At 36.2% G+C, this 24393-nt stretch overlaps 1 protein-coding gene across 1 annotated transcript; it reads right to left on the reverse strand.

Annotated features, from left to right (window-relative positions):
* Positions 1-887: 887 nt before the first annotated feature.
* Positions 888-24390, reverse strand: LOC125833939 (exocyst complex component SEC5A-like). Its single transcript, XM_049513104.1, has 21 exons — positions 23822-24390; positions 23063-23214; positions 22879-22973; positions 19147-19341; positions 18934-19061; positions 18651-18809; positions 17916-18020; positions 15166-15240; positions 12467-12604; positions 12186-12377; positions 8646-8789; positions 7251-7377; positions 6967-7177; positions 4398-4513; positions 4085-4316; positions 3620-3713; positions 2429-2506; positions 2298-2354; positions 2010-2159; positions 1501-1716; positions 888-1317 (listed from the first exon to the last, which is right to left on the reverse strand). Exons 1-21 carry the CDS (start codon positions 24257-24259, stop codon positions 1096-1098), a joined length of 3324 nt encoding a protein of 1107 aa, XP_049369061.1. The 5' UTR covers positions 24260-24390; the 3' UTR covers positions 888-1095.
* Between the last annotated feature and the right edge of the window lie 3 nt (positions 24391-24393).

Genomic DNA, 24393 nt, shown 5'->3' on the forward strand with positions numbered 1-24393 from the left:
TAAAATCAATGTACTCTTGAACTAAATATGTGTAATTGTGTATGATATATTAAAATATCTTTTAAATTTTGTAATTTTAGATATGTAATGTAAAATATTGAAATTAAAAAATTACCAAAATAAAAACAATAACATAATGTTAAAAAATATTTTTAAAAATATGACACATAAAACAGAAATAATATTTGCTAGCAGTAAAATATATAGAATTAGAAAATTCCAAACACGATGCAGAAGAAGCCATGCAGCCATTTTGATTTTCAAGATAGTAACAGCTCCTAATAATAATAAAAAAAAAAAAATTAACAAATAAAAAGTCAAAGTGGAATTCAAAAGTCAAAATCATTCGGTTGTCATACTTCAAATATATTCTAATACTAATTCATAGTACTATTTATTTCAGATCAACTTGCAACCTCAAAAATACTTTGTTTAATATTTTTCTTCCGCAAAAAAAATTAAAAATGAAAATTTTATAATAGAATATTAATTTCTGCGCTATTGAGTTTCTGATTATTTATTGGTGCTGAAGTTAAATTAGTACTATTGCATAGTAATCATCAAGAATTGAGATTTAAGAATCGGAATTGTACGTTGTAATATTCTTTATTTCATTATTTAATTCTTTCCGTAATTATTTCTAGACAGTTAGAGATTCATTGATAATTCCGTCATCTCCTGAAACAAAAATTAATATTGCAACCAACTGAAAATAATAATAAATAAATAAAAAACTTTGGTTTATTAGTACCCATTTATAAATTTGCATTATATGACTTGTTTCTTCCAGTTATTTGACCTATATAATATGTGGGATTGAAAATAGAAAATTATCCAAAATGCAAGATACAAAATTTTCATTCAACTGTATATAATGAAAACTTGAATAAAACCCGTGAAATGGTGTCTTTTGACAAAAAAAATAAAATTCAATTCTCTACATATATATATGAATGAATTTCAAATGAGGTTGGCGATGATTTCATTATCAGCAAAAGTGCCTTCCTTCGGACAAAAGAATGTATGAACGGCTAAAATACAACGACTGCACAAACATTACACGAGAAAAACTGACAGAAAAGAAATGATACTAACTTATCTACGTCTGGGCCTTGAGAAACTCGGGGAACCAATATGTTGTGATCCCCTAAAACTTCTACTTGGAGAGTCCATAGATCCTCTTAAAGAGGCATATGCTGCCTTTGCTGATTCTGGAACAGAATCCGGGGGAGTTGATTCCACAAAGCATGCTGTATTGAGTCTACTCCTCTCAAGTTCAGATTGAAGTAACTCAGAACTATACTGCTGGGCAAGAGCCTGAAAAAGAATAAGATACAATTGGAATGTATGGTGACAGACAGCATTGTAGCCAGTCAAAGCAGCAAAATTGCAGGGTGGATTTAGAAATGACAAACAATATTCATATACTTACGAATGATTAGAAGGTGAGCAAAGAGCATATGAAAAAAAAACTCTGAATAGAGAGCAAGTGTTACTCACAATCAGGTCATCGGGTGATACAGTCATCCCTTGCTGCCGGTCATCCAGGAATACATCATCACTTCCACGTGTTGGCCGGCGGTTGTGAGTTGGAGTTTCAGTAGAATCAGCAGCACACTCAGTTGCTTTCTCTAAGAGGGCCCCTTGTAATGTTTTCAGCGACTCCCTTGCTTCATGTGTAAAATATGGATTCAATATGGTCTCGAAGTAATCCAACTGCACATTTAGCCCCACAAACTATTAGAAAGAAGTGTATGAACATGAGATCAAATCTACCTACTTGTTCCAAAACCTTTTGGCCACAACTAATATAGAACCTCACGCAACCAAAAGCACTCAAAAAGCAAATGCAAAGCATCAACCATTATAGCAGAAATTTAACAGCACAGAAGTGTGTCCTAGAAGTGCAAGTTAACTGAAAATCACAACAGAACAGTGTCAAGTTTTAGCTTTAGTATGTTATCATTAGTTTTCATTATATACTTAACAATCAGAGACTACAAATTCACCTCAAGCATAAGCTGGCAAAAGCCATTGGCATCTAATGCTCTAAGATCTTTGTCTTGATTTTCATGGAAAACGCTCAGGAAAGTATCTATTAGTCCTTCAACAAGTATACCAAGCGTCTTTTCCAGTAGAGGCTTACAACCAGCGAAGACCTGTGAAGAGAAATCAGTATTACAAAGAAGACCAAATCAATAAGGAAACCAGATCGCAAAGAAACAATCATTCGTAAAAGGTACAGAAATATAGTTCTAAAGCAACAATATGCCCATAAAACAACCGGTAAATTTTACCTCTGCATGTACAGCTACTAGAGTGTGTAGCAATTCCACAGTAGCATCTCGCACACCCTGCAAGCCATAGAAGGTCATTTAACATTCAAAGGTTAAAACACACTAAGTTAATGGGAAGCATCTTTTCTCACCGTAACTGCTGGCGCAGCACCCCATTGTACTCCACCATCCAAGAAATAGTTTATAGCTGCTGTTCTAATCAAATTTGTCTGACAAATAGACACCAAATTATGGAACCATTATCTAAGAAGTATGGATATTCTTCATTTCTTTCATTAAAGAATGTACAACAAATATCAAGCACAGCATATTAATGTTGCATCTTCCTCTCTTTTGGGGATATTTTATCACCCCCATGAGGGAGCAACTTATATATCATCTAACTGCCTGTCCCAATTATATGGGATTAAATGGGTAAGGGGTGGAGGTTGATAGCGACTTATTGGCTATTTGGTGGGGTGTCCTTAATGACACCAAAGAGTTCTTGTTCTTTTTTATTAGTAGTAGTAGCAAAGATTTTATCACAAACAAGTAGGGGAAGACCCATATTCGACAGATACCATAATAGGAAAATACAACAACATTGGTTTCAACAAAGCTCAGCCAATTTCTACAAACGTATCCAGGTGTGCTCCCGACAAAAAAGTCTGCAGAGCAAAAGGTAGACATCTTATAGCAATGCCTTAACCTTATAGAAAAGGAGGATAACAACAACATACCCAGTGTAATCCCACAAGTGTAATCTGGGGAGGGTAGGATGTACACAGAGCTTACCCCTACCTTTCTGGGGTAGGAGAGACTGTTTCCAGTAGACCCTCGGCTCAAAAGAAGTGCAATCAAAGCAGGAGAAGTAAAATGAGGAATACTATTGAAAGGGGATTGGAAATACTGTAGAAGAACATTTGGACAATACATCTTTTGATTCTGAGAAGGCTAGGTAAGGTCCGTGCACTCTACCCTTATCAGACCCCACCTGTGGGATCTTGCTGGGTATGTTGTTGTATTCTGAAAAGGTACATGAACAAGCCATTTATATGAAAGCCTGATGCTTATAACTGTAGAATTGATAATATGTGCATTTTGTGACATGTATGGTGCAAACTGCAAATATTACTCATTCAAGAATTTCTCAATTTCTCTACACAAAGTTGCGTCTCTTTTTTAGAATCTTCCATGTAAAAGTTGGTACAACAGTTTTAAAGTAAATGGAAGGCGTGAGATGTCCATATGATAGGTGAACAACGGAAACAATATAACCAAATTGAATAATCTCATATAAGGTAACAATTCTTGGCACAGAAACAACTTGAACTTAGTCATACCTTTGCAAAAGTGTACTGTTCAAGGACCTTCTCTTCAAGCCTTGCGAAAGATATAATCAACTCTTGGATATCACTGTCCTCTTCATCCTTACCCCTAAAGTAGATATAATAATGACATGATGTTTGGACTAATATTTGGCAACTTAACAAAAGTTGTCTAGTCAAGGGGGAAAAGGCCTAGAAAAAGATAGTTGTCTATGGGCATTACTGGTTTGCACATTTTGTAATTCCAATATATGTTAGAAATTTGGAAAACCCCAGCAACTAAGCTAGATAGATTTAAGAATTTTATTTTGTTATATTAACATCATGCAGAATGAGATTCAAGGTGAGTAGCATAAAAGAGTTGGTTCCTAAGGGCATTACTAGTTTGCACAATTTTAGTTGCTGGGATTTTCCAAATTTCTAGCATATATTGGAGCAAAGAAACCATTGAAGTGCTTTTAACTTATAGTACTTTTGTACCTATGCTGCATCCAAATTTGTTTGTATTTGCAGTACAAGTCACGAGCAAGTTCATCTTTACAATATCCAATATTACTTAAAACCATCAGCAGCTGTAGCTGCGGATCAACAATACTTCCTGGCAGGGGTTCAGATGATTTTTCTTCTAGTTCAAGATATCCATTCTGAAAATATGGACTTTCTCTGTTGGATTTATTCAGGTTAAGCTGACCTCCAATTTGCTCCAGGTGACCTAATTATCAGGGTAAACAATTTGAATCACCCTCGAAGTTTTTCAGCTACTGAGATGCTAAGGTATCAGCTTCATACTTACCAGCAAAATTCAGCAAACAATTCAAGAAGGCTAGTCTAACAGATTCCTGGATTCCTTGAAACTGCACGTATATTTCTTCCGACTTCATGGCCTCATTCTGCAAAGACTCTATCATTCTGGAAAGGATAAAAGCACAGCTAATGAAAATGCAAGAACCGAACAAGGTCGAACCCGCTGAAACTCTCACCAAAAGTAACATACTAGTTCTCTGACAGCCTAAAATACACTGTCAATACAGCTCAGAACAAGAAGAGTTCATCTTTGCTTACAAGAATAATTCAACCTTTTGATCGATTTCTTTGTAACTTTTAACCAATAGGGAGCTGATGTGCTTAAAGTGAATGGCAATTGACGCGAATAAGCCTTTGACATGTTACACTTATCGATTGGTAAGGTAAGATACAACTCAAATCAGATAAAGGGACCCTTACATAGCATGAACATAGATATAAGTGCCGTGCAAGAGACACTGAGGAAACACAAAATCTCTATGTTAACTTCCATTTGATATTGTTCTTTCTGCTATGCAACACAATCAATACATAAATAGATGGGAGGTGTTGGAGGATCAACCTCTTAGCTAAGAGCTTGCATGTCTTTCTAAACATGAAGGGAAAAGCAACCCCAGGATCATCGGTTCATCCATCTCTATTAGATTTTTCTATCATTAAGAGCAGGCAAACACACCTCAACTCTATTCTAAAGAATTAGCAGTATCCATCTCCCACAGTTTGAGCCCTCAGATGCTTTCATCTCATCTTTTTCACATTTCAGTAGGTGACTCCTTTCCTGCAACGTCCATCTGCTAGAATTTGAATAACAGCTAACGCGAACAAATATACAATCCTCTTGGTTTCTCCTTATACAAGACTTTGTTACTCAACTATATTGTGTTACTAATATTTTTACCAAATTCGTATTCCCTTTCCTCACCCCTCAACATATCTCAGAAATTTCCCTTAGCCTCTTCTATTAAGAAAATGTTCCACTTAAATCAAGATATATATATATATAGAACTTAATTTCCATCACAGTTGAGAAGACCTAGAAAAATTCAAGTCCTTGGTACATTAGCTTAACAAACTATGTAATTCTAACATTAACAATGTAATTGTTTTGCAAGAATATTTAAGGGATATTTTGTTCTCTCACACTCATCTGATGAGGTTTTTAGCTACTAAACTCCAAGACTTGATCATAGCTGAAAACATAAGGTTCAAGGAAATAGCACCTTGCCGACACTTGCCAGTGAATGGTGTAGAGGGACAGAGTGCAGAACCAGTAAATTCTAAAATCACCTTGAATTTAGTACATAATAAGTGGGTTGCAACCTCGATATGGCCACATCTCTATCTCGAGTCAGTGTTGTCAAAGGCGTGCTTAAGCCCTCAAGCAAGGCTCAAAACGTGTTGAGCTCTTCGCCTCACTTTATGTGTGCTTCAGTGTCGTGACATATTTTTCCTTGTCAATGAGCTTCTTCAGAAGAGGTGACACTAAACAATTGATATTCCACTTTATCTTAATCTTTTTTCAATCTTTGTTCATATACTTTTCATTCATGTTTATAATTATTAGTCTTGAACTAAACAAATATATTTGCATTTTTTCTCCCTTCGCGCCTTTTTTCATTAAAGCCACACTTTATTTGCGCTTAAAGTCCCAATGGACCTTAGAGCTTTTTTGCACTTAAAGCCCCAACGGACCTTAGAGCTTTTTTGTGCTTTTCGCCTTTGATAACCTCCTCGAGAGATCCCAGACAAAGTAGAATTAGTCATCTCCAGCTTAAACTCTTCTTAGTGACATCTATTCTAACTAGCGAAATTTCCTTTCTATCCAAAAGAATAAGCCTAACAAAATCTTCCTAAGGTAAGTCAGAGGCACCTTTGGCTAAAATTTATTTTTTTGATAAAATAAAAGGTTTTCACCTGTATAAAAGTGGTGTATAAATGTCACAACATTGGTGGACAGAGTTACCTGGTACCTGTTGTTGGTGGGAGGCGGCAGTTATCCCGTGGAACTAGTCGAGGTGCGCGAAAGTTGGCCCAGACACCACGGTCATAAAAAAAAAAAGTGGTGTATAAATGTAGTGAACTTGGACAGAATTTTGAGTTTCGAAGTTCAGACTTCATATGCAAGGCCACAAATGACCTTTGGTTAAGTGAGTTTTTAAGGGCTTATAGCTTCTAAAGGCAACGAGAGTTTGATAACTCCATCAAGTTTCCTCATTCAAGGGGCACTAGTAAATGTTTTACAAATCCAGGCCAAGGCTAAAATAAGTGCAAATTATCACTTATCTACTCTTTCTTAAGTCATGTACTAATCCTAAAGTCTTACAACTCTAATCTGAATCACTTCCTAGTATCAAAGCTTATTATTCATTTTTTTGACAAGTAATATCAAAACAATTTTTAAAAAATGAAGAACAAATGTCAAAGCATCAACCAGGTTACATGATGAGAAAGAATCTAACAACCAAGGCTGTTCAACCTACTGCCATATGTAGGGGGCTAATAGGAAACTAGTGTTTTTTTGTATAATATGTACGGTATTAACAACCTCTACAACTTACACATTGATCTGATCCATTGCAGATGTGATAATTGAACAGAAAGCCAAAGGCAATGAAGAAATCGTGTATGGAGATCTATTCCTTTGTAAAATAGATACTGGGACCCAGGATTCATCTTTTGATATCTCTTCAACTGTAGACCGCATCCATGAACAGAGCCTCAATATGTAAACTTTTGAGACCTCACATTGAAGTGTTCGCAATGCTGCAACTGGTGTGAAGAAATAAAATCTTTAGATACCTCTCATTTACAATAGTCTAAGCAACTCAAATAACTTATGTACCAGCAATTGAAGGAGCTGATTCTTTCGCTTCAAAAGCTTGACATGCTTTGGTTATCTCCTTTATGGCATCACTCATGTATGGGCCAAGAATATTTGATTCTTCAAGATCCCCAAATGCATTCTGGACCTGTGAGTGTTATTTCAATACTCAGATACATTACAGAAGAAGCAACACATAAATAGAAATCATAAAATGTTACACCTCTTTCACCCCGGAAACATACAAATCAATTGCAAAGTTTAGCTGCAAATATTTTTCTTGAATATGCCAAAACGAGATTGATAACAGAAAGACCAACTATAATAGTACAATTTGCTATTAATGTTAAAGAATGTGAAAACTTTAAAAGGTACAAAGACAACAAACTTAAGAGAAGAGCTTAAGTGGTTGTTAAACATATACATCATAAGACAGAGGATCTGTTTGGATTCAAGGGATTTCATGCTGTGGCGATAAGAATTTGCTTCCTCACCTGGAAGTTCTTTTATTTTGATTATATCTGAGATACGTATCTTTTTAATCATTAATGATATTATGATTTTGAGTTTCACATTAACTCATTTTTCATCAAAAGGGGAAAGGAGAACAAGGATATTTTCAGGACAATAATCCGTAACATCTCGAACAGCAGGTGGTTATCCTTGCATTGTGTATCTATAGCACTATAGAGGTGTACTTCTCACTGTGTACACTACAGAGGTGGACTACTCGTGTTGTGTTTCTTGGTTTTCTTACTTCAAATTTTCAGTAAGAAGACTTCCGGTCAAGCTTTCTATCCTATCCACCCTATGAGTAAATTCTCTCTCAACACAGCTGTGAGAACTAAACTTAATTTAAATTCAACCATAACTTGGCCATACTACAAAGCACAAAAGGTCAACTAGAACAAAAATTGATCCACTTCTATGGTAGACAAGGAAAGCCAAATTGATAGGTCCCAGCTCCAATGGGAGTTTTAATCATAATGAGATTTGTCACAGTAAATTTACTATCTAAAAGAAGTAAAGGATATGGAGTACAATTGGAGTGGTATTCATGATTAGATTTGTCACCATAAATAACTCAAAACGAAGAGGATTCCATCTATGCTCTAGGTGTCTTTTGTGTGGTGCTGGCGTGCTGCTAGAAAAAACATATTAGTGACCTCAATAGAACCCCTCCCCAGCAAAAATTAACAGAACAAAAGAAGTAATATGCAGCCAGGCTCAATCCTCATTAATTGAAATGCAAAAATTTGAAAGTGACAATCAAATTCTTTTCTTTTTTGGCAGGACAAATTTGGATGTGGGGACAATTCCTATAACCATAAATAGAAGACAACAACGTACACAACTACTCAAACTTAACATAACCATCCGTACTTTAATCTCCTACCATCAAGATTGGACATTTACCTTGGATTCATAAGCTGATATAGTACTGCGCACCATCCCAGCAACTTCATCAAGAGAATGATTTGAGTACTTCCCATCTCCCACTTTTTCTTCACGTTTATTCGCAGAGGCATTCACATTTGAATCAGAGGATACCTGAGAAGACTACAGAACCAGGAGAAAGGGCCATTGAAATCAAAGCAATTAGCAGATGGAAATAAATAACAAAAATTGAGAGATGAGGCTGCACTTTTTTATACCATGGTCACAAAATATGGGAGTGAAGTATCTACTAAAGGACAAAAGAGTGTGCTAAATTAGCTACTTATCAACCCCCCCCCCCCCCCCCCCCAAAAAAAAAAAAAAGAGTATGGTAGATTAGCCTCTATTCCCAGGAGGCTAACAATTGAAGTTGCTGATATGACAGTAATTGAAAAAATAGTCAAAGCTGAGCATCCGTATCTATCACAGCTAGATACGATGCAATTGAGTGTGATAAGATGCATTGAGGACAGCTACATTATCATCAAAACACATTATCACTTTAAAAAAAAAAAGCTTTCTTGGTGCAGAAAGACTTCTATTTGGGGTTTGAATATTCATTACTTAAAAAGAAATAGGAACAGCTCAGAAAAGTAGCAGCACTGCTTCAATCATTGAGTTGCAAGACAAATGCAAGATTCTTCTTGTAAGCAATAGAGGAAACATACTAACAAACAAGCAAGAAGGTATCTGGTAGACACCTTGACCAGACCAACGATCCCAATAAGAACTATTCATGATCAACTATAGCAAAAGTAATGGATATTTCTATTAACATCTAGGTCAGCTAATGTCATTAAGTTGAGCAAAATTTATTGGTTTCCACTAGTGAGAGAAAAAATGAGAACAGCCTAAAGACTAAACTATAGTTAAAAATGAGCACATCCCTAAAGACTACATAATTGCAACAGCTAACGACTTCAACCATACACACACACACACACACCCCCCCCCCCACCTTGTGATAAAGATATCTAGCGCATCTATTTCAAACCCCAAAAAGGAAATAGCTCAAAAGATCTTTTCCAACTTTTCTTTTTTATGAAGTAAATAATTTCATTGCTGTCATCAAGTGGATGCACAATAGTTACAAAGTAGAGTAGCAAAAAGAACTTACCAGCTCCAGTACATATCTAGTTGAGAGCTAATGAGCTGATAAAATTCAAGAGGGGTAACAGGGGAATCTATCGGGGACATATAGACCCAACTATACAACAACATAAGACAACTAGCTTTCAGAGACTGGCAGGTGAGTTGATATTCCATCAAAGCATCTCCTATTTCTTTCATTCCAGATACTCCAAAAATTAGCCACAGGTATCATCTTCCAAATTCTTATGATCGTGTTTCTACTTGTTTCAGTATCATGTTAATGTTCCTATAAACGGGCAATTCTCATTCATCGAGAGATCAGAGTTACTTTTGACACCATGACTGTAGAACAGCATGTAAGAACCATTAATGCCAGATTTTAAAGGAAATGAAAAGTTACGGGAACCAAACTTTATAACTGCTTCACCTTGAATGTGTCATCCCAAGGATAATGGCACAATCCTGATGTGCGGTGGTGGGGCCTGGGGAATAATGGAGTGTTTTCTGTGAAGTTTTCCTACGAGAAACTTTTGGTTAGGGAGGAGCATGTTTTTCCATGCCGTAGTAAGGATTCCAAAGGTTCCGAGGAAAATGCGCTTTTTCACTTAGCTAGCTTCTAGAGGGATGATTTTGACAACAAAAAATCTTAGAAAGCAGAAGGTTTTCTATGTCAGTAGGTCTTTCATGTGTAAGGAGGCAGGCGAGGACATGGATCATCTTCTTCTACATTGCGGTTGATTATGAGAATGAGACTCTGGTGAGACATGCTTAGGTGATTTGGCACTCCATGGTATACCCCTTGTATATGATTGAATGATAATACATTTACTTGACCCAGAAAAAAAAGTGGCACAATCACTAATTGAGGGGCAAGATTATTTTTTTTCAATCAGTAAGCAAAAAAATTCAGACACCAGCAAAACCCAATATAAAGATAGTGCAGGACAGTAACAAACTTCATCTTCGGGGAATCAGAGTTATTTCATTGACTACGCTCTTATCCAAAAAGCTTATAACTATTTGACTATAAAAATTGTCATTTAGAGTACCTTTTATTTAGTTTTCAACTGGGCAAATATTTTAAGAGATCGATGTCCATATTCACACTGAGAATTAAATAAGTTCATCCCTGTAATCTGACCACCAAATTCTTTTGAGACAGCGGGAGAATCTTTAATTCTGAAATAGCATCTAAAGAAAGAAAATGCTTCTTCTTTCTGTCTATCAAATTGGGTTTTGACATGTTTTAACTTAACAAGAGTAAATATACACAAAGGGCAGATACAGATGTTACTCTGTCATGTAGATAACTCTAAATATCAAACCAGTGAAGTGGATGCTGTCAAATGCTTTCAACTTCCATGTAATGCAAAAAACATTACTTCACATCTACAGAGAATCAGAGATTACAAAGAATTATGGTTCTATTAGTCAATGTTAACACAAAGCATTTAATCTTTGTCACCACTACAACAAGTGACTAAAGCCCAGATCTCGGCGCAGAAGGTTTATATTAGCAGAGCACTTCTTAACTGGCTGCTTTCAATCTCCATGCATTTTCTCTACTCTTAGACAATCAAGAGCTTAATCAGAAACTTGTAAAATCAACTGACCTGGTTAACATTGGGAAGGAAAAATACGAGAATTACTTCTAAACCTAATACTAAAAAATGTATTTTAAAATGTGTTACTCTTCCAAGACTCGATAACTGTGCAAATCAAGTAAACAGATTAGCAAAAGATAGTCAGTAATTATGTTTCTACTATCATCATCATCATCGTCATCATCATCATCATCATCATCATCATCATCATTATCATTATCATTATTATTATTACTATTATTATTATTATTATTATTATTATTACTATTATTATTTGTATAAATTTTAGGAATCACATAGTTTTAATATGAAATTACAATCTATCCCTATTTAGTTTGTAATTACATTAATCCCTGAAAAAGTAAAACAAACCGGATACATAATATGTAGCTCGGATACATTATAAAATAAACCGGATACATAATATGTAGCTCGGATACATTAAAAACTAGTTTGGATACATTAAAAACTAGCTCGGATACATTATAAAATAATTTAGAATTAGGAGAGAAATAAAGGATTTTAGAGGTTATTAGAAATAGAAGGGAATATTAGAAATAAGGAAACATAAGACATGTATTTCAGTAATTTTTCCTTATTATTATTTTCTTCTTTTTTGTGAAAAATAGATTTACAGCCCCCAAAAAAAACAAGGGCAAGATGCAAATTTAGCTGCTTTTTTTCCGAGACTGAACCAGCCAAAAAACACAACAAAAGCTCTCGGGCCCTCATTAAATTTGTGAATTATCAGAAAATATTTGTTTACATATCCTCGGTTTTGCACCAGCCTATATAAAGTATACTGGGTAGGTTAATTAATTACCTTCGCGAATTTCCCACTGAGAACTGCAACAGCTACTCTCCAAAAGGCAGGTACATGATAGATAATTACAGCAGTCAACCTCCTTATATAACTTCCTCTGAGAGCATCAACCTTTTCACCAGTAAATTCCACTTGTTGTGAATCACCCGTCAGATATGTATTTTCAATAGAATCAGAGTAATCAGCATCTGGCTGATGATCATTTGGGACAAAAATTAGTACATTAGTTTAAAGTACAGTTAATTATCAATGTTTTTTTTACAAAACACAGTTGGGCTTACAGTATTGTTCAAATCTTGCTGAATATGCCTCCATTTTGCATCAGATAAAGCTCTTTCACGCATCTCAGTCCGAAAATTTTCCATTCTTGCTTCATGATCCAAAGTGCATTTCTCAAGCAAACCTCGGATTCTGTGGTTCTGTCAAATGGACAACAAAGAGGACATTGCAGAATTTGCATCCCATCATGAAATAAGGAAATAATTACCATATCATTCGCCTCGATTAAGGAGAACAAAGTGCCAAATATCCTCTATGCAGAAGAGAGAGGGTTTCACAACCAACCATGGATTTTCTGTTTTTATCGAACTACAGCAATCAAAACCCAAATTTTGTTTCTCATAGTACATGATGTACATGCAACCCCCAAAACCTTTTTTTTTTTACAAAGGTAACAGCTTATATTAAATCACAAAAAAGGCTGTGAAACCAGTATTTACAGGAGTAATAGAAGGCAAAAACTGCTACCCCCCACCCCACCATATCCCCAACCTTTTTCAGATAACTAATGTTCTCTACCGATCAAAGTAATGTACATGTGACGCTGCAGCATTCACAAAAAATAACAAACATACTACATTAATACTCTCTCCTTCCCACTTCGTACAGCATTGTGGGGGATGTTCTAAAATGTCCGCCTCCATTCATCACTAAAATTATTCTATACAACTTTCACTACTTCTTTCTTCTTCTTTTTTGAGAAGGAACTTTCACAACTTTTAAGAATTAAAATTCTCAACTTTTATACTATACTAAACTAAGACAAATTGAAACGGAGGAAGTAATATAATATATTTTCAATTTTTTTCATTTTCACAAGGAATATATTTTCAGAACTAATATCCTAAACTCTGCAACAAGTAAAATTAGCAAAGATACGATGAAACGAAAAGTGTATGCAGTCAAAAAATGAAAACAAGTTATGAGTTTCCAACAGTGTTGCGATCTATCTCCAACAACAGGTCTCTCTTCTTACTCTTATTTGATAATTGCTTCCAAAATTCTCCATTTTCTTGCTGATCTGGAGATATATTTTAGGTTTCAACTTTTCTCTATGGTCTTTCTTTGTTCTTTACAAAAACCGTGGTGCTTGGATCAACTTACCTGCACCTCGATTAATTCCCCGGGTACCTGCTACCTCCCACCAGCACAAGTGTCGGGTAACTCTATCCACTAAGGCTTGGACATTTTTCTCTATGATCTTTCTTATGACCAGTCATGAAAAGCTAAAGACTAATTAGCTATGATCTATTAAGACATTGTGATTAATCTAATGTTTCTAGTATGTGGCAGATTACATATCGCTACAACGGGTTTTGTTATAATGTCCTGGGCAATACTCACGTCATGATTTACCTTTTGAAATTGAGTTGGGCCTAGTCTGTTTTTGTACATGCTACCAAAGTCAAACTCATCCTTATTCTTGATTCACTTAATGTTGGGCCCGCATATTATATTGTGGATGCTCCACATGTCTAGGTCTAAGCGTGCGACGGAAGGAGTGTTAGGTTAGAAAACAGACATTGGCCCTAACTTAACCCAAAAGCCAACTCATGAGGTGAGGATAGTCCAAGGCTATCTAAGGAGATAACCACCTATTCCATCAACCAATGTAGGACATCATGACATCTTTCCCACCCTCCTCACGCATGACCAGGCCTAAACATCTAGAGTGTGTGGAGAAGGGGTGTTAGGTTAAGAAACTGGACATTGGCCCTAACGCCAACCCCAAAAGCTAGTTCATCAAGTGAAAATTGTCTAAGACTATTTAAGGAGACAACCACCTAACCCATCAACCAATGTAGGATATCCTAACACTCCTCTCAGCCTAGACATCTAGAGCATGGAAAATATAGCATGGAGCCCTAACATTGAGCAAACAAAGAATATGAATAGGTTTTACTCCAATACTATGTAAAGAAAATGAACCTTGATCTAACTAATCCAAAGCTGGCTAAGACCATATAAGGAGACAGCAGTTGGCACCTTCTGTGATTCTAACGACCCCATTCCACACACCCAAGATTGGACATCAGGAGTGTGGACTACATAACATGAGAACCCAACATCACATAAACCAAGAATATGGAAGGGTTTGACTCATACTATGTTTTTAAAAAATAGACCTTGAGCCTAACTCAATCAAATAAGCTTGTTCTTTCTTTATAAGAGAGAAATCCCTGAGAACTAGTGGCACGTGGTTCAAAATTTGGTAGATAATGATCCCCCACTTTTACCCTTCTCCACTTAACTATCAAGTTTATATCTGTTGCAGAATTCGAACTTGTGATATATGCCTAACCCACTCATCACACGTTACAACCTTACCACTAGACCAAAGCCCTGGAGCCAATCCGGAAAGCTTGATTATGAGGTAAGAATTGTCCAATATCACCTAAGGAGACCACTCATACCGTCAATAAATCAACATGGACCCTATTAGATTTAAACAGTGGGTTCTATCAAAAGTTAAAGAGACATCAAACAACTATGAGTTCAATCAATGGATGAAGCATACAAAACTCATAGTGGAGTTACCAGTTGGTATAAAACACCTCATGAAGTAATATTATATCCTATTTTGTCGATCTTTTGTTTCTATTGTTAGTGTCATTAGGTTATATGTTTAATAAAAATTATTTTCAAAAAAAAAAAACAAAGAACAACAATAGAAAGAGTTGTTGGACCTTAGAGTCCTCACCTGTATATTCAAATAGTGCCATACGGGATCTGATTCGGGTTCCAACTCCAACAAGAGTCTCACATTATTTTCAAGCTGCATAAAGCATTATAAGTCAAATATGAGTAGCAAGTATTTATAGGAAAATATTTTAAATTTTTCTTGAACATTACAATCTAAAGTGTCTGTTAGATGGTTGCACACAAATGCACAGGGCATAATTCAAGTGCAATCAAGTAAAAAAAAATTGCAAGGAAGACATTGATCGGAACTGTTTGGTTTACCCTCAGTAATCTGATAATTAAGAACTGACACGCATTGATATAAGCACTTCACCCTTTTTGAGCTGGAGTATTACATTTTATCTTCATATATATAGTGAGATATCCAACCATTTGTCTGGAAGTTCATTTATCACACTGCAAAAAAGCAGTTTCATCGACACTGCAGACTGCCATCAATTTATCAGGCTACTTGTCTACTCATTTAAGACATCTGATAGACGACAATTTGTAATAGACAACATACACTCAAGCTCTTTATATGGGACATATGAACCCCTCAACAAATTGTAATTTGAGGCTGTTTAACTCTAACTTTGCTGACTCCAAACAATGTTCTTACCACTGTTGTTATTTGCATTTGGTTTTCTTTTAATTTGTACTTCCTTGTTACTTTTTTCTGCTCTTTATTTTTTACTGTGTTCAGATTTTCGCATCTCACAATGAAAAACAGAAAATATATACCCAGCAAAATGACAAGGCAGTGTTTCATATTCTTCAGTTGAAAGAATATCTCGAGGATTTGTATGACAGAGTAATCCTGGAGTCCATCTTCCTAAATAATACGAACTCTTTTTTTATCAAGCTGGGAAAAACGACAAGGATAGTTTATGCCATGAGCCTTTTACATACTTCTCAAAGGGGGTGAGCACCAGGAGAACGTTGAGACGCCATCGAATTGGAGAACTCTTCAAGCAGTTAAGTTCCTTTATTTATTCATATTTACATCCTCTGCTTCGTAAATTAATGCTGGATTTTTAATTTCTATAGAAGTGTATGAAAATATGTTAGAGATAAAAAGGAACAAAACGTCTTTTTTTTAAAAAAAAAAAAAGTTAAAAAGTGAACAAATGGTTTCCAGCACATGTCGTCAATCTACTATAAAAAGAACAAGCCATAAATCTTTTGAGTCTACTATACACAGTTTGAAGTTCGAACATCTCACTGGATACAACAGTAACTGAAAGATCACCCCACCCCCCAAATGACTTATCCTGCCCTGCCCTGTTACCATCCCTACACCGATTCCAAGAAGTTTTCTGAGGCCAGAGAGAGTTTAGGGAAAGCTATTTACAGCTAAGGAAGCTCACTCAGTGTATAAACCAGTTATATACAATTATAAGACACCAACAATTTTATAAAAGAACCCCAATCAAGTCCCGCGACAGTACACAATTACCCTAAATCATTGTGAACATAAGACACTATATAACAGGAAATGTTTGAGGCATTTCGCTCCTATCACAACTTACTATTAACAAGAAAAAACAAGTATTAACTAGGCAAGACCAGTGCTGTCAAAGGCGTGCTAAAAACACGCTTAAGCTCTGAAGCGAGGCACAAAACATGTTGAACACTAGCCCTGCTTAATGTGCACTTCAGTGTCTGCTGTCAAGGTTCCAAGGTGAAGTGTTTCCTGAAGAGGCAACACTAAAGAAATGATATTTCGCTTAATCGTAAGAAAAACTCAATTTCTTTTTTTTTTTTTGAGAATTAAAAAAAAAAAACTCAATATCTTTGTCCATATATTTGTTTTCATGCATATAATTATTAACCTTGGACAAAACACGTATTTTGTGTTTTTTCTCCAGGTGCCCCGTTTTCCATTAAAGCGCACATTTTATTTGCGCTTATCACTCCAACAAACCTTTTAGACCTTTTTGCGCTTTTTGCTTTTGATAACACTAGGCTAGACACAACTGGAGAGTGATACAATGCATTCTTGCAGATGACAAATAGGTTTCTTGCATTAGAGTCTAATGGTGTATACCTCTCGTAGGTTATCCCTTTTAGTAATATGTGATCTCCATTTATCCCAAAATAGGTAGATCAAATGGGTATGAGATAAGTAGTCAAATAGAATGGCTTCAATAGCTGACTGGTTACTAAAACAAAAGATGTCTGATAGAAAGGGGAGGATTAGCAAAGTTAGTTGGAAGGTCCAAGGACAATTTCCAAATCTACATATTGAAAGTTCAGGATTTTTTATTTTTTTAATTATAACCGTGCAGTTCAGGCCAGCTTGAGCGCACTTCGTCTAATTCCAAAGGATACTTGTCACCTCCCACCAACAAGTATCAGGTAACTCTATCCACAAAGGCTGGAACAGATGGGAAGAAATCACCTAGTGTAATGAGACCTCATGGTTCTCACCCACTTCATTAGAAAGCTCAGGATATTATTTCATATTTTCAAGTATAGCTGGAGAAGAGTTTTGAGATCTTTAGCCTTTCAACAATTCAAGTGTATACAGTATTAGAGAGCCTTCCTTGTGGACTTCTAGAGAACCAAACAGTCTACCGTAATGTCCTAATCATGCACCGATCATGATTTTTAACTTTTTAATCATGTTTGCTCAGACTCTTCAAAAATGCCAACGGGTGCATGTTGGATTCTTAAAAAGTGGTGTATTTTTGAAGAATCCGACATGGCATCAAAAGTGAATAGTCCGCACAACTTAGCTTTTTAATGTTGGTAACTGTAACTTACATTTGTTAGGTCAATCTGAGGATCTTCCAGAGACTTGTAAAGCTTGCCTTTAAATTCTTGCATAACTCTTTCAACCTCCTCAAGTACACGCTTCAAAATTCCAACCTGAAGGAAGGACATTCAATCAAGAGTGAGTAACACAGGTAAGGCAAAAACTATGAAGAAATGCGAACAAGTACTCAATTCAGGTCAGACACGACCAAAAAGGATTAAGCATCAGTCAATTATTGCCCCAACATGCCAAGGAGCATATAAGTTATAACAATGTCAAATTGCGCCTGACAATAACAAAATCAAAACTAGGCCATGAAAAGTGTTAATCAGCTTGACTAATCAGAACACCTTCAGATGCAGAGGATGTCTAAAGCACCTAAAATACTTTTCTTAATAATTAAATACAATGTGTCATTAACAAAGCATCAAGGACGTGATCACATCTGTTCATTAAACAAATTGTTAGGGAAAAAGCAAAATCATCTATTGCTTAAATAGGAGAAGCTTCTGCAAAGCATCCCTAGACTACAATATATTATGATAGGATCCAAGCATAATCAAACTGGTAGCACAAAGTATAACGACTATAAAACCAATTAACAAGTCAAGGAAAAGGCTAACCACAGAGGGGCATGTGTACAAATGAACACATCAAAACTCTATATACCATTGTCATGTGGAGGATAATGCATTCAACACAAAGCATATGTTAATTTACAGCATTAACTAGGTCATCCATACATGAGAAGGAAGAACGATTGACTTTGCTTTCCTGTACTCCCTGACAGCAAGGTCATATTCACCAGTACTAATGCTATGACGAATTGTGCTGGGCAAGTTAAATAGTGTTCGGAACCTTTGCAGCATTCCTTGAACAGATCTTATTTTCTCAGCTTGAGCCTGCACAATAATGATTACACTCACAGAAGGTTAAAAAAAAAAGGCAACAGAAGTAAAAAAACCACTCACAGATCAAAAAATTTACTAGAAGTATCCATAAAGAAATAAAGAACACGCTACCTACTTGTCTTTCAAATAGTGGCCCAAAAGCACGATTAGCAATTGAACTGACTCCTTCAATACAATTAAATAAGTGAGAAGTTCCAGAACCTTCAGGGTCTTCCTCAATCCGCCTTAACTTCGAATCAATATCTACAACAAAAACATTGATGACAAACTAAAAGTTCCTATCATAAATGAAAGTAACAACCAAAATCCTACAGGACGTGTAGCTCACCATCAATTGTTGTTTTGCAGGACACAAAGCAGTCAAAATTTTCTTTAACCAACTGTTTTTTCTGCAGGGTACGTCCTTTAAGATCAGTCTTCACAGCAAGAGCACCTGATTCTAACTCAGACGCGCTGGTGTCTTGGTGAATTCGACGGAGAAACAACTTCGGGTCGAATTTCTCAGAGAAGTAATTCAACCTCTCTGCAAGATTAGATATGAACTTGTTAGAAAACAAGTGCAGAAGAATAGGAAAGGGATAGGTGACATAGACTGAACATTCGATTAAACATAATCGACGAGTGTAGAGAGAAAAAGTATGCCCCTAGGGCTTTGATCTAGTGGTAAGAGGGTAAGAGCACAGCGCACAATGTGTGGGTTAGACGTATGTCACAGGTTTGAACTCCACCACAGACAAAAGCCTAGTATTTAAGGGGAAGGGTAAAGGGATGTGCCAATTATCCACTGGGTTTTGAACCGTGCGCCACCTGGCTCTCGGGGATTCCTTGGTTATCTTTTGAATAGATTGAGTTTTAACGCTTTCCGAAATATTGGTTAATTAGACAGCCTATCAGGTGTCTGTACCAGGGATTTCTCGGTAATAAAAAAAAGCTTAGAGAGAAAAATATACATAACACATTCTTCTACCACATGTTTCGTTTAAAAAAGTCAATAACTTGCGTGGGATATGGGGATAAAATATCCATTCTGTTTACATGTCATTCCCTTATCTAATCATCAAAGCTTACAAGTATCCATATTGCTCAATTTAAGTTGAGTTCTCATAGTATTCTGCTAAGTTGCTCGGACACAGGTGCGGGAGTCCGATACGGGTGCGGATCTAGAGGTTGGATCCTTATGATCTAATTTTTAAGATCCAGGGATATGGATCCATGTATGGATATGGGTGCGGGGATTCGCCTAAAAATAATAAAAATATCTAAAATAGAATTATAAAACCTAAATTATGAGATATTATGTAGAGAACTTGAGGAGAATTCTGGAAGGAGATTAAAGGAAACAAGGTGACATAGAAATATTTATATAAAAGGTATTCTATTTTCTTCAATCTCACCTTAACTTTCGTATTGTCTATAGAAATCATTAAAATTGTCTCGATTTTCCCTATTGATTTTGGTCAAAGTACCCAAAATAGGTTGACCAAATCGGACATGGATCCCCCCCACACACACCCATGTCGTGTCGACAGGGGTGCGGCACCAAAAGTGAAGAGTCCGAGCAACTTAGGTATTTTGTATGACCATAAGTGTCCTTACTTGAAATTCTTAGGAATCACTTATGTACGCTTGCTACAAATAAATCAAATGCCCATAGTATAGTCACATTTGTATATGTGAGAGCATTGTCCATATAGTCATAAGATAAACAGAGAACTAGCTCTTGAATAGCTAAGTATCATGTTAAGGAAACTAAGTGTTGTACAGAGAATCTACTTGGATAGCTTAATGATCTTTTTGTGATTCACTCTATAGGCTTTTACGGCAAATATATAACAAAAGTTACCCTTAATGATGGGAGGGTATTCGAAAGGTTTACTTAACACACCCGCGCGACGTGATTCCGTGCACAGGGTTGAGACTAGACCATTAGTGATCCTGAAGATTGCGGCATACCCGCCCTTATGGCATCATTTGCATTTGGAGTCAGCTGGAATGTCATATACTAGTTGCCCCCGACTCGAGTCAATATATGGCACATATGGCCTGCCGGCAGACCATCATAGTGAGCCCACAAAGGGGTGTTGGATCAGACCGCAATTACATTATATGCATAAAAACATATGGATAAGCTTTTGGGAAACTCGTGTCTTACAGTTGACCTGGATCGTCTTTGATAGGCCTTCACGTTATCATTTGTATTAGAAACAGTTGAAGTACTTAACCTAGGCAAACTATAGGTGTTATATATAATGAACGCTTATTTGGATGTTATGTGATGAACTTATCAAGTTGGTGCATGTGTTACAGCTCCATATCATATATCTACTCCTTGTATGCTTATAATTCTTTCGATTAGACATTCGGTTCATATGAGCTTCCATATTTGTCTACCTGTTATTCTGTCTACTTTACATACTAGTACATGTTGTAATTTTTTGCCTAGATAACTATAAAGCTTACATATATATATATAGCATGTTTTGGTTATTCCGCTCGCTTTAAGCTTATAACTTCAGGCATGACATAGCTTATTTGTGGAGCATGTGTTCATACGGTTCTTGTCCGCCCTCTGTTTTGGGGCGTGACAAGTAAAGAGAAAAATATACACAAGACATTCTTTTTTTTCCTCTTATCATTAGAGAATTATGCACTAATTTATGTATGCACTTTCCTGTGGGCACAACGAGGCCCCATCCTATATCTATTACTAAGGAGTCATTTGGTTTGAATTCAAGTTATGTTGGGGATTAGTTATGATGAAATAAGTTATGATGGGATGAGTTATGATGGGATAAGTTATGATAAGATTATTTTTTATTGAGTGTTTGGTTTGTTGTATTCAAAATAATAAATTTTAAAAACAATTTATTTATTTACAAAAATGCCCTTCATGAATGTAAAAAGTGATGTATAAAAAGGGTTTAAAGAGATATTTTTGTCATTTACTTATTTTATCCCGAGATAAGTTATCCCAGGATTACTATACCACCCAAGGGGAGGGATAACTTATCCCAGTACTAATTATTAATCTCGGGATAAGTTATCCCGGACTTGCCAACCAAACAACAAATTAGATGGCACTATAATTTAATCTCAGGACTATTGGGTATTATCCTTCACACCAAACGACCCCTAAGAGTGAAAATTCATCACTTTAAACTGTAAAGTAAAAAATGAGTCACAACCTGATAACTCTTTCTACAACGTCCTACAATTAGCCTTATTGTGATGGTAGGTTCCTCATTTACCATACAAATGTTATTCTCAAAAAATTAATCTCTTAGATACTTTACACTACAAAAGTTATCACGTGGGAATTAGGTATTGATAAATTTAACATTACATTATGGACCCTTTCTTTGGTAAATACCAAGATAGAGGTCAATTTTGAGCAATGTCCAAAACAAACTCACACATGAGTACGTCAAGCAACTCTTTGCTGCAGTCACCATTATCTCTTTAAGCTTATCTAATTGGTTTGATACCTCCTTAGAGCACATAATTATATTGCAGTGCAACAACATTGAAAGTAACTTCATGATAGCAAACCAAGCTTCACATGCTTACTCACACTACAAAGCAGTGTATTTCCTAGTAGACAAGCACAAGTCATTTCCCTACGGCTCAATCACATAGGCAATGAGACTTTGTCAAAAATCCGCTAGAAAACGTAGTTGAGTCCTGATTTACAGAATGCCACAAAAACGAATGGAAGTGGAGATAAGTAAACCACTACAGACCTAAAGGATAATCACAACACAAGTTCATGAATATCACATATAAGGTCCCCATTATCGAAACGACAAGCATCCACTAGATACAGGATCATAGAGATGCCATATCATTCAATCCACTAAGTCTTGTAATGGAGTTCAAACTTCATATTTACCACTACATTTACACACACTTGATAACAATGACTTTGAAGGGGCTCACAAAAATTCTTTCTCCCTTTTTCCCGGATAAAGCTGACCACAAATATGGTCCAAGGAAAATAATGAACAAAGAGGGACAAGACAGCATTATAGAATCAAAATAATTTGGTGGCAGAAGTATATACCTCGAACATTGGGATCTAAATGATCTCTGTCGCCTATAGATGGGGAACTTGATATGTTCTCACTAATTAACCTTAATGTTCTGTTGTCAACTATCCTGTCAACAAGAAAACAGCATCCCAATTAGCACAATTATCAAGAGAAAGCAGTCTGCGAAGCCAGTTTTTTAACCAAGAGCAGAAGTACCCCAATTTTAGAGGATCGACGCATTCCATGCCACGAGGAAAAGACTGCAAACTATTAAGATCCTTTTTTGGGACTGCTGTCTTCTCCTGCTCAGGCATTTGAGTGGTTGCAACCACTCTTGCCTCCCTCATCTCACGAACCCTGCGTCTTAGCTGCACGATATTCAATCTATGAATCTCTTTATCTATTCAAGCATGTTTAATAATCAATAATTGTGCAGAAACAGAAACACCAATAACAAAATAACCAATAACACAAATACATATAGCTCCTTATGATTATGTTTCGGTGAGCTCCATATTGATATGACAAGACCACAAGAACAAAGACTAATTCCCCTAGATGAACAATCCAAGCATAAGTGAATTCCAATAATTATTCAGAAGCAAAATGAGCAACCATAGAGTAAACATACATATAAAAAGAACATTACTATAGATAGTAAGCAACTATAGATATGTGCAAACAGGTTATCAATTGAAGCAAAAAAAATTATTGTATACTTAAAACAGAGTTACTAATAAGTTAGGCGCAGGCATTGATTCAGTGCAAGCACTAATTCAGCAAAGTGTGCACCTTTTTCCTTATAGGTTCTACTTTAAAAGAGAAGAACTAAAAATGAACAGTTCCTCAAAAATTATCAGTACTGGAAAGGCCCTGGCATTACGGGGAATCTAGGAGGACTTGCTCAAACAAATATCAACCATCAGTAACAATGAGTCCACAGAGCAGTAGCAGCATCAGTCAACATAGACATACCTCAGATTCATCAACACGTTTCCAGGAATCAGGTTCACCTCCATCCCACAATCCATCATCCTCCTGCCCAGCTCTTCCTCCGCCACTAACCACCCGATTCCTCGACCCAAACCCGCGATCCTTGGACGAATCCTCATCACCAGATGATATACTCAACATCTCGATTTCCGAGTCATCATCATCCTCCACAGATTTCCTCTGGTGACTACTACTCTTATTACTAGTCTTCTGCATCGCGGCGGCGGCAACACTAGGGTTCTTCCTCTCCGACGTAGCACCACCGCCCGGTCTCAAATTGGGCTGCGACGGCGGCTGAACGAAGTTGCGAACTGGTTTTGAAGGTTGCTTAGATGGTTTATGGTAATTGATATTGCGTTGTGCTTGCTCCTGTAATGCGATCTGTAAAAGCTCGTCTTCGTCGTCAGTGTCGGTTGACATTATTTATAGTATTTGAAGATTATTAAAGTATACTATTCTCGTGAAAAAATTAAATGGAAAATTATAGATGAGTGTTGTTGAATTTTCTGTGATCTGTGGGTTGAGAATTGTGATAATTAGTTTAATTTTTTCTG

Source organism: Solanum verrucosum, unplaced genomic scaffold (genome assembly GCF_900185275.1).
Source record: "Solanum verrucosum unplaced genomic scaffold, falcon-dt-bn FXZP01000108.1, whole genome shotgun sequence".
In the NCBI taxonomy this organism is placed as follows: domain Eukaryota; kingdom Viridiplantae; phylum Streptophyta; class Magnoliopsida; order Solanales; family Solanaceae; genus Solanum; species Solanum verrucosum.

Coding starts and splice junctions, on each gene's coding strand:
- LOC125833939 (XM_049513104.1), bottom strand. CDS start 24,259: ATGTCAACCGACACTGACGACGAAGACGAGCTTTTACAGATCGCATTA. Junction 18,021..18,650: donor CAATCGTTCTTCCTTCTCAT/GTATGGATGACC, acceptor TCCTTCCTTCAG/GTTGGAATTTTGAAGCGTGT. Junction 15,241..17,915: donor CTCAGATTGACCTAACAAAT/GTAAGTTACAGT, acceptor TGCTTTATGCAG/CTTGAAAATAATGTGAGACT.